The sequence below is a fragment of the Staurois parvus genome, unplaced genomic scaffold (genome assembly GCF_062004578.1).
Source record: "Staurois parvus isolate SC_StPar_1 unplaced genomic scaffold, SC_StPar_1.0 ptg001785l, whole genome shotgun sequence".
NCBI classification, from domain to species: Eukaryota; Metazoa; Chordata; class Amphibia; order Anura; family Ranidae; genus Staurois; species Staurois parvus.
In genome coordinates this window covers 181,521-192,577 of record NW_028319581.1, presented here as the reverse complement: position 1 = coordinate 192,577, position 11,057 = coordinate 181,521, and the positions used below count along the sequence as shown (strand labels likewise).

At 49.5% G+C, this 11,057-nt stretch overlaps 1 protein-coding gene across 1 annotated transcript; it reads right to left on the bottom strand.

The window, feature by feature from the left end:
• Nucleotides 1–1,090: 1,090 nt before the first annotated feature.
• Nucleotides 1,091–3,917, bottom strand: LOC149434296 (uncharacterized). The gene is made up of 3 exons (XM_089663840.1): nt 3,902–3,917; nt 2,331–2,495; nt 1,091–1,779 (listed from the first exon to the last, which is right to left on the bottom strand). The coding sequence occupies exons 1-3, from the start codon at nt 3,915–3,917 to the stop codon at nt 1,091–1,093; spliced, it is 870 nt and encodes a 289-aa protein (XP_089519966.1).
• Between the last annotated feature and the right edge of the window lie 7,140 nt (nt 3,918–11,057).

Sequence of the window (11,057 nt, the reverse complement as noted above, 5' to 3'; positions counted from 1 at the left end):
TTCGCCCCTCACACAGAAACGATCGGTCTAACAATGGAATGTTCGCCCCTCACACACAAACGATCGGTCTAACAATGGAATGTTCGCCCCTCACACACAAACGATCGGTCTAACAATGGAATGTTCGCCCCTCACACAGAAACGATCGGTCTAACAATGGAATGTTCGGTGTAACACTGAGAGACAGAATACAACAACAAATTCAGCAGAAATGCGTCTAACAAATGATGACGGATCTGCATGTTCATGAGGGAAAGAAGGATTTGATCCCCTATCATTCAGCAGGATTTCTGGCTCCCAGGTGTCTCTCATACAGGTAACAAGCTGAGATTAGAAGCAGTCTCCTGAGCACCCCAGGAGGGACACTAGTGCTCGGCCATATACTGATATGTCACCTGGCCTGGCTGTGCCACCTGCCCGCCCACCTGCAGTAGATGTACAGCAAGACACAAAACAGAAAATGTTGGATGGACAGAAGAGCCACGTAAATCTCATTCAGTCCAGGCTAGAAGGAGGGCAGGTGTCACGGTCTGGGTCAGGGTCAGGGACCAGTTGCTACAGCAGTGTGGGGCTTACCTGAAACCAGCAGGATTGGTACACCAGCGGGTCCCTCTGGGAATGACACAGGCTCACCTGAGGTGCGGGGTCTAAGTATTAACCGGTTTTCCCCAGAGCTCCTAATGGTGGAGATGGATTTGGCTGCGTGTTAGTACCAGGTCGCAGATCTCAGGATCACCCACCAGGGAATGAGCAAGCTGGAGACCAATAGCGGATCAAACAGTTTAGGGATCAAACAGAAGAGGAGTCAGTCACAAGCCAAGGGTCGGTCACCAATGGCAGTAGATTAGGAGGAGGCAAAATCGTAGTCAGTAGCAAGCCAAAGCCAAAGGTCGGTAATGAAGATGTAGACAGCAGCAGTAACGATAAGCGGGATATTGGCTGGGAAGGCACAATAATCTGGCAAGGAGGAAGTGTATGGACATGGCTTTTATAGGAAGTTCATGGGACGAGCAAGGAGTTCAAGACAACACAGGGCCAAGGCAGGATCATCCAAAGAATTGTCAAGGAGCTGTCCAGCATTCCAGGCGGCTCAGTGAGAGAAAACATTGCCTCTCACCGCAGAAGGCCCAGGTTCAATCACAGGCTCTGACAGTACTCCCCTACTCACAGGACGTCGCCTGGACGTCTTAGGACCAGGCTTATGGGGAAACCTCTGGTGGAATTCTCTTGTTAGTCTAGGAGCATGAACATTTTCCTCAGGCTCCCAAGAGTTTTCCTCTTGCCCATATCCTTCCCATTGGACAAGATATTGCAATTTTCCTCTAAACATCCTAGAGTCAAGAATCTTCTCCACCACATATTCTTCTTCGCCCTGTACCTCAACAGGTGGAGGAGGTGGAAGAATTCTTCCAGAGAAAGGTTTTTCATGAAATGGTTTGAAAAGTGATACGTGAAAAACAGGGTGAATCTTCATACTGTCAGGAAGTTTTAAGCGAAAGGTAACTGGGTTAATCTGAACAGAAATCTGCAAAGGTCCCACAAACTTTTGGCCCAACTTTGCAGCTGGAACATGAACCTTCAGATTTTTGGTAGATAGCCAAGCCTTGTCGCCCACATGAAAGGTAGGAAGTGATCTGCGATGACTGTCGGCAGCCCTTTTATAACATTCCTGAACTTCCCCCAAAGTCTTGATCAACTTCGCCTGAATCTCCGGCAATGCAGTTAATCTGTTGGCAACAGCAGGAATTTGAGTTGTGATAGGGAGATCAGGAATAAAAACTGGATGATACCCCGTATTGAGGAAAAAGGGGCTTTGGGAGGTGGAGCTATGTTTAGCCTTGTTATAGGCAAACTCTGCCGTAGGTAGATAGTCCACCCAGTCATCCTGAAGATAACTGTCAAAACACCGAAGGTACTGTTCCAAAGTTTGATTGGTCCTTTCAGTCTGACCATTAGACTGAGGATGGAAAGCAGAGGACAGGTTAACGGTTACCCCTAAAGCTGAACAAAATCTTTTCCAAAATTTTGATGTAAAAATTGTACTCCTCTATCAGATACCACATCATCAGGGACTCCATATAATTTAAAAACATCTCAAACCATCAACTCCGCAGTCTGTTCAGCAGAAGGTACCCCCTTAACCGGTATGAAATGAGCCATTTTAGTATGGTGGTCGAAAACTACCAAGATAGTAGTCATTTCTCTTGAGGGAGGTAATTTGACTACAAAGTCCATAGAAATTGACCCCCAAGGTCTTGATGGAACAGGAAGTGGCTGGAGCAACCCCAAAGGAGAAGCTCGGGGTGTCTTATGACGTGCGCACGTCAGACAAGAGGCCACGTAGCGTTTGATATCCTTCTTGTAACTAGGCCACCAGAAGGAACGTGACAGAAGGTCATCTGTTTTTGAGATCCCAAAATGTCCCGCCAGTTTGGAGTCGTGAACTAATTTGAGGACTTCCACCCGAGCCAACTCAGGTACATAAAGGCGATGTGCTAGAGTCCAAAAGCCGTTCTTGTAGTCAAGGTTTATGTCCCTAGGAGGATCCCTGAGAAGTGGGTCATTCTCATACCCCTCTTTGAGAAGACTCAAGAAGGTCTCTGCACTTGTGGCCCCTAGGAAGTTCTTTTGAGTTAGAATTGAAGATTCGGAGTTGCCCTCTTGGGGAGGCTCAGACAGCATCCTTGATAAGGCATCGGTCTTACCATTCCTCGATCCAGGTCGATAGGATATTACAAAATTGAACCTGGAAAAGAATAAAGACCAGCGTGCTTGTCTAGAAGACAATCTCTTGGCCGAACGAATAAATTCCAGATTTTTATGGTCCGTGAGAACAGTTACACGGTGATTAGCCCCTTCTAGCAGATGCCTCCATTCAGAAAAGGCTTCCTTAATTGCCAGTAGCTCTTTATTCCCAATGTCGTAATTCCTTTCAGCTGAGGACATCAAACGAGAGAAGTAGGCACAAGGATGAAGCTGCATCTTTTCATCACTTCGCTGAGACAGGATCGCTCCCACGGCAGAATTTGAAGCATCCACTTCCACTATAAAGGGTAGTTCAGGGTCGGGATGTACCAAAATTGGTGCAGAAGTGAAAAGAGTTTTCAGCTTTTCAAACGCAGCCTGTGCCTCAGGGGTCCACACAAAGGGTACCTCTTTCTTTGTCAGCTGTGTGATTGGAGCTATCACTCTAGAAAAGTTTCTTATAAAATTTCCTGTAGAAGTTGGTAAACCCGAGGTGAGTAGGGGGTGGAACCAAGGAACGGTGCTCGAAAGTGGGTGGGGGGTGGAGCCAAGGAATGTTGCTCGGAGGTGAGTAGGGGGTGGAACCAAGGAACGGTGCTCGAAAGTGGGTGGGGGGTGGAGCCAAGGAATGTTGCTCGGAGGTGAGTAGGGGGTGGAACCAAGGAACGGTGCTCGAAAGTGGGTGGGGGGTGGAGCCAAGGAATGTTGCTCGGAGGTGAGTAGGGGGTGGAACCAAGGAACGGTGCTCAAAAGTGGGTGGGGGGTGGAGCCAAGGAACCTTGCTCGGAGGTGAGTAGGGGGTAGAACCAAGGAACAGTGCTCGGAGGTGAGTAGGGGGTGGAACCAAGGAATGTTGCTCGGAGGTGAGTAGGGGGTGGAGCCAAGGAACGGTGCTCAGAAGTGGGTGGGGGGTGGAGCCAAGGAACGGTGCTCGGAGCTGAGTAGAGTAAAAAAGCCCTGACTAAATAAGAAACCTTTGCCTCTGTGAGCACCACGGTCTTCATAAAACTTCGCCACACTCCTGTCTGGTCGTGGCAGCGAGTGTTGCAGACAATTCCTGAAGGTCAGCATTCCTCCAGTAGATGCTTTGACCCATCCAAAAACATGTCATGGCTCCTGCCCTGTGTGTGTTTAAAGGTGTAACCTCTCAGCTCACCTGCCCCAGTGATCATGCTCAGTCTGTTAGAACTTAGTTGCCCGTCGAGCTGGAAAATCTCTGCTTAGGGTGAGGCTGGGAATGTAACACCTCACAGGGTTCTCTTGCAATCAGACAAGTTTGTATTTTTCATTTGATTTTCTGTTTGATAAAGGGTAAAAATGGGTAATAAGGGTAAGTGCCTCCCCCCCCCCAATATTTTGGCCATGAATAGATGCTGAACACCCCACCAGATTCTCATACCTTTAATATTTGAGGTTGATTCACTAGAGATTGCAGCTCGGCCCCTCCCACTCATGGTGACTCCTTCCTTCCTCTTATCTTGGTCAGAAGATTCTCAGTCTCCCCCACAGGCTCGGCATTCCATGTGTCTTTGAGGTGGAACTCCCAACAAACCATTTTTTCTATTTTCTTCTCTGAAGGATTAGAACCTTTGTCAGATTTTAGTGCTGTTTGTGGCCCCATTGAGGAGATCTTTCCATCCCAAAGACACAACAGAAGGTGAGAGAACATTTCCCCCAACCGAGGGAAGGTTCCACCTTTGTGAGATCAGAACAAATGTGTCCTTATTGGGGATGTCTCCATCGCCTTCTTCTCCACTTATAACTGGTTTCATGTTTTGGATTTCCTCTCATTCTCTACTATCACGAGAATGAATTGACACAATGCAGAGGACACAGTCAGAGGTTCTAACCCTCCCATACTCTATGCAATGCTAGAGAATCCATTTTGGCCGAAGCTTTATTTTAGTGAAGAATCCAATATGGAGGAAGATGTTGGTGAGGAAGATGTTGGTGAGGGAGATGTTGGTGAGGGAGATGTTGGTGAGGGAGATATTGGTGAGGGAGATGTTGGTGAGGAAGATGATGGTGAGGGGGATGTTGGTGAGGGAGATGTTGGTGAGGATGATGTTGGTGAGGAAGATGTTGCTGAGAAAGATGTTGGTGAGAGAGATGTTGGTGAGGGGAGGAAGATGTTGGTGAGGAAGATGTTGGTGAAGGAGATGTTGGTGAGGAAGATGTTGGTGAGGGAGATGTTGGTGAGGGAGATGTTGGTGAGGAAGATGTTGGTGAGGGAGATGTTGGTGAGGAAGATGTTGGTGAGGAAGATGTTGGTGAGGGGGATGTTGGTGAGGGAGATGTTGGTGAGGAAGTTGTTGGTGAGGGAGATGTTGATGAGGAAGTTGTTGGTGAGGGAGATGTTGGTGAGGAAGTTGTTGGTGAGGGAGATGTTGGTGAGGGAGATGTTGGTGAGGAAGATGTTGGTGAGGGAGATGTTGGTGAGGGAGATGTTGGTGAGGAAGATGTTGGTGAGGAAGATGTTGGTGAGGATGATGTTGGTGAGGGAGATGTTGGTGAGGATGATGTTGGTGAGGAAGATATTGCTGAGGAAGATGTTGGTGAGGGGGATGTTGGTGAGGGGAGGAAGATGTTGGTGAGGGAGATGTTGGTGAGGGAGATGTTGGTGAGGGAGATGCTGGTGAGGAAGATGTTGGTGAGGAAGATGTTGCTGAGGAAGATGTTGGTGAGGGAGATGTTGGTGAGGGAGATGTTGGTGAGGAAGATGTTGCTGAGGGAGATGTTGGTGAGGGAGATGTTGGTGAGGGAGATGTTGGTGAGGGAGATGTTGGTGAGGGAGATATTGGTGAGGAAGATGTTGGTGAGGGAGATGTTGGTGAGGGAGATGTTGGTGAGGAAGATGTTGCTGAGGAAGATGTTGGTGAGGGAGATGTTGGTGAGGGAGATGTTGCTGAGGAAGATGTTGGTGAGGAAGATATTGGTGAGGATGATGTTGGTGAGGAAGATGTTGGTGAGGGAGATGTTGGTGAGGATGATGTTGGTGAGGAAGATATTGCTGAGGAAGATGTTGGTGAGGGGGATGTTGGTGAGGGGAGGAAGATGTTGGTGAGGAAGATGTTGGTGAGGAAGATGTTGGTGAGGAAGATGTTGGTGAGGGAGATGTTGGTGAGGGAGATGTTGGTGAGGGAGATGTTGGTGAGGAAGATGTTGCTGAGGAAGATGTTGCTGAGGGAGATGTTGGTGAGGGAGATGTTGGTGAGGGAGATGTTGCTGAGGAAGATGTTGGTGAGGGAGATGTTGGTGAGGAAGATGTTGGTGAGGAAGATGTTGGTGAGGAAGATGTTGGTGAGGGAGATGTTGCTGAGGAAGATGTTGGTGAGGGAGATGTTGGTGAGGGAGATGTTGCTGAGGAAGATGTTGGTGAGGGAGATGTTGGTGAGGGAGATGTTGGCAACACTGAGGGTTGTCTGTGATCTTTGGTTTTTGGATAGTCGGACCCCTCACCCACCCCCAGCTCCATTTTTCTCAATGACAGAATCGAGTCTTCCTGGAGTTCAGTGGTGGTGAAGAGAACTTTTTATCACCTCGTATCACAATGACTGCATTTACATGGATGATTGCATCGGCCATTGAACACAGACAATGAAAACACGTCAGATTGGTTCGGTGTACCTCTTGTACGGCTCGGGGAGAACAAAGCCTGCGATGAATCACAGAATAAAGTCAGACGTGTGAACTCGTCTCCCACCTGACGAAATGCAACAAATCTGTTTGTAGGTGGGAAGTCGTGATTACAACTCCATAACACAATAGATTGTTGTGCTGTTTACTGTCATTTCTGTGACTAAAGGCTGGAAAAGACGCTCCGTCCTCTGCAGATCCCGGGAGCATCGTGAGGCTGAATTCCTGCTCAATCTGTTCCCCATATCGCTCCTTAAACATGACGTTTAGCTAAAAAACATTTTTGTTTCTACAGATTTATTTCCATGACTTACCTGTACTGAGGTATGTCCCACCATGCACCCACGGCTGCTGGATTCTGGAGAAATCTTCACTGCAGGGCTGCCCCGTCCTCTTCCTGCTGCTGAACTTCCAGCACTGTGGGGGTTAATGGGTTTGGGTCTCCAGGCTGGAAAGTGAGGCAACGATCCACAGACCTCTCCCTAACTTCCTGGTTAGATGCCATCAGTGGACACAGCAATCACATGATCGCTACCTACCTCCGGCATTGAAGAAACCTTGACGAGGACTGTCTAGTCCTCTGCACTGGGCATTCGGAAACTCGGGCACTGCCCGAGGGCCCAGGGTTATTAGGAGGCCCCATGAGATGCCCCTGGTACCTTTCATAGGCTTTTTTTGGGTGTGGTTTGAGTGTGGGCGAGGACACAGGGGGCCCCATGATCCCCTATTGCCCAGGGGCCCCATGAGTTGTCGGTCCGCCCCTGGCACTGAGCCTATGTCTGATTGAACACAGAGCTCCCACAAGATTTGGGCATCCATCTGTAGCCACAGAGACTCATAAAGCTTATTTTTGCCCCCCCCCCCCCTGCAGTGTAGGGGGAGGGGTGTAAAGACAGAGACCCCTTACTGAGGAATATTAGGCCCAGTGTAGGGAAAGGCTCCTGTACAGGAGGGTCTTCCTACATTGACACCATATTGGTTAATAATTGGCTGGGGTTCTAACCCTCCTACGTCATACACTTCATCCACATAAAACTGAACACATTCTCCATAATTGGTGGCATAATGTATCAAAATAGATGCAACAGAATGGAAGAACTGACAGATGTTAACAAAAGCCCCGCTCTGGGTACCTTCCACCCAACCCCCACTCCGCCTGCCCCCCATTCACTGATGTGGAAAGTAAAAAACAAATGAGCTAAAACTCCGTTTTTAACTTACCTGAAGCTGTGACTCCTCCAGTCCAAGTCTTCTCCTCTTGTATTTAGTTCCTGGAAGGGTCCTTCTTCAGATGTCCATGTCATTGCCTGTGAGGTGTGAACACCTCTGATTGGCTCCATCACTAAGAAATGATGGAGAGGGAGAAGGAGGGTGCTGGCAGTGCTGGGACAAGGTCATCCAACTCCCAGAGCAAAGATGCCAAACTGCGCCCCCTACCACCACCCCAACCCCCCTTCATTCATGATGTACAAGCTTAGGAGATCCTACGCCAAGCAGCCACTCGCTTGTCAAAATCGCTGCCGCTGTCACTACCCCTGTGAAGTGCTCCCATGCATACAGTAAATGATTGCACCCGGGGCAGCCGCCCCTCCTGCCCACCCCTTGTACCGGCCCGGGTGTTGGCATTCTTAGGTCGTTTAAAAAGAGAGTTATTCTTCAACCAACAGTCTCCACCGACCTTTCTCAACCTTTCCAACCCAGAGGAACCCTTGAAATAACTTTCCAGTCTCAGGGAACACCGCCTAAAAATGACTATATCTACAATTCATGACACACAAATGTGATGGTCAATGGGAAGGACGCTCCTCACACTTGTGGTCGGTGGGAAGAACGCTCCTCACACTTGTGGTCGGTGGGAAGAACGCTCCTCACACTTGTGGTCGGTGGGAAGAACGCTCCTCACACTTGTGGTCGGTAGGAAGGACGCTCCTTACACTTGTGGTCGGTGGGAAGGACACTCCTTAAACTTGTGGTCAATGGGAAGAACGCTCCTTACACTTGTGGTCGGTGGAAAGGACGCACCGTACACTTGCGGTCAATGGGAAGGACGCTTCTTACACTTGTGGTCCATGGGAAGGACGCTCCTTACACTTGTGGTGGGTGGGAAGGACGCTCCTTAAACTTGTGGTCAATGGGAAGAACGCTCCTTACACTTGTGGTCGGTGGGAAGGACGCTCCTCACACTTGTGGTCGGTGGGAAGGACACTCCTTAAACTTGTGGTCAATGGGAAGAACGCTCCTTAAACTTGTGGTCAATAGGAAGAACTCTTCTCACACTTGTGGTCAATGGGAAGAACGCTCCTTAAACTTGTGGTCGGTAGGAAGGACACTCCTTACACTTGTGGTCGGTGGGAAGGACACTCCTTAAACTTGTGGTCAATGGGAAGAACGCTCCTTACACTTGTGGTCAATTGGAAGAACGCTCCTTACACTTGTGGTCGGTGGGAAGAACGCTCCTTACACTTGTGGTCGGTGGGAAGGACGCACCTTACACTTGTGGTTGGTGGGAAGGACGCTCCTTACACTTGTGGTCGGTGGGAAGAACGCTCCTTACACTTGTGGTCGGTGGGAAGAACGCTCCTTACACTTGTGGTCGGTGGGAAGGACGCTCCTTACACTTGTGGTCGGTGGGAAGGACGCTCCTTAAACTTGTGGTCAGTAGGAAGGACGCTCCTAAAACTTGTGGTCGGTGGGAAGGACGCTCTTTACACTTGTGGTTGGTGGGAAGGACGCTCCTCACACTTGTGGTCCATGGGAAGAACGCTCCTCACACTTGTGGTCGGTGGGAAGGACGCACCTTACACTTGCGGTTGGTGGGAAGGACGCACCTTACACTTGCGGTCGGTGGGAAGGACGCTCCTTACACTTGTGGTCAATGGGAAGAACGCTCCTCACACTTGTGGTCGGTGGGAAGGACGCTCCTTACACTTGTGGTCGGTGGGAAGGACGCTCCTTACACTTGTGGTCGGTGGGAAGAACGCTCCTCACACTTGTGGTCGGTGGGAAGAACGCTCCTTACACTTGTGGGCGGTGGGAAGGACGCTCCTTAAACTTGTGGTCGGTGGGAAGGACGCTCCTTACACTTGTGGTCGGTGGGAAGAACGCTCCTTACACTTGTGGTCAATGGGAAGAACGCTCCTTAAACTTGTGGTCGGTGGGAAGGACGCTCCTCACACTTGTGGTCAATGGGAAGAACGCTCCTTACACTTGTGGTCGGTGGGAAGGACGCTCCTCACACTTGCGGTTGGTGGGAAGGACGCACCTTACACTTGTGGTCAATGGGAAGAACGCTCCTCACACTTGTGGTTGGTGGGAAGGACGATCCTTACACTTGTGGTCAATAGGAAGAACGCTCCTTACACTTGTGGGCGGTGGAAAGGACGCACCTTACACTTGCGGTCAATGGGAAGGACGCTTCTTACACTTGTGGTCCATGGGAAGGACAGTCCTTACACTTGTGGTCGGTGGGAAGGACAGTCCTTACACTTGTGGTCGGTGGGGAGGACGCTCCTTACACTTGTGGTCGGTGGGAAGAACGCTCCTCACGCTTGTGGTCAATGGGAAGGACACTCCTTACGCTTGTGGTCAATGGGAAGGACACTCCTTACGCTTGTGGTCAATGGGAAGGACACTCCTTACGCTTGTGGTCGGTGGGAAGGACAGTCCTTACACTTGTGGTCGGTGGGAAGGACAGTTCTTACACTTGTGGTCAATGGGAAGGACAGTCCTTACACTTGTGGTCAATGGGAAGAATTCCCGCCTTACAGACAGCTAAAAGGATCAATGGTGTCAATGGGAACGCATCTGAGAGACAGAAATTACTCATAGCTCAAGGAACCCTTAGTAGCCTCGGGGGGAACCCTAGGGATCCATGGAACCCTGGTTGAGAAACCCTGATCTAGTCTATCAATATGATCCAGGTGGCTATAGGAGGGGGATGGGGTATTAACATGAGGACCTGACAGGAGATTGGGTTTCCTGACACAAAAACATTCCCAGTGAAAGTCTGTAAAAATCCACCTGGTCTCTCACACATCATTGCCCTACCTACCTCATGTTTCAGGCACTGGGGGCTGTGGGACAGATACATGGGGGAGGTGATGGGGTAAGAAGAACTTTCAATGGAATGGCTAAAAAAATTCCATAGAGAAGTTGGAAGTTTTGTATTTCTTATCGTTTTTGGATGAATATTATTTAGGAGATCCATCCCGTCCCCTGCAGCATACAAATGGCCTCCTAATGAACACCGAGCTTCTCCATACACCATGTCCTCCATTAGAAGTCCTTCCAGCAGACAGTTAGGAGTTCATCCATTCCCAATGACTGGAAGGTAAAGAGTTGCCATGGGCTTCACAACTGACATTTCCTGGGTATGAAAATGGACACGAGGACTCCAGAGGATCACAAATCCTGCCAGACGACGCTCATCCTCCCAGTTTGATTGGTTTTATTGTGAGCTCCTGAAAACTGCCTCACCTTCTCCCTCCATCCCTGTCCATTCTCTTCCCCTAATTGGCCCTCATCTCCCCCCCGCCTTGTTGTGGCCCCAGGAATCCACACATGGGAGCACCGGTGAGGGAAGATGAATCCAATGATGAGATGTTACATCCACGTTACCGATGACGCAACCTGGAGAGAAACAAAAGATTTCCATCATTATTATTCATCCACAAGAA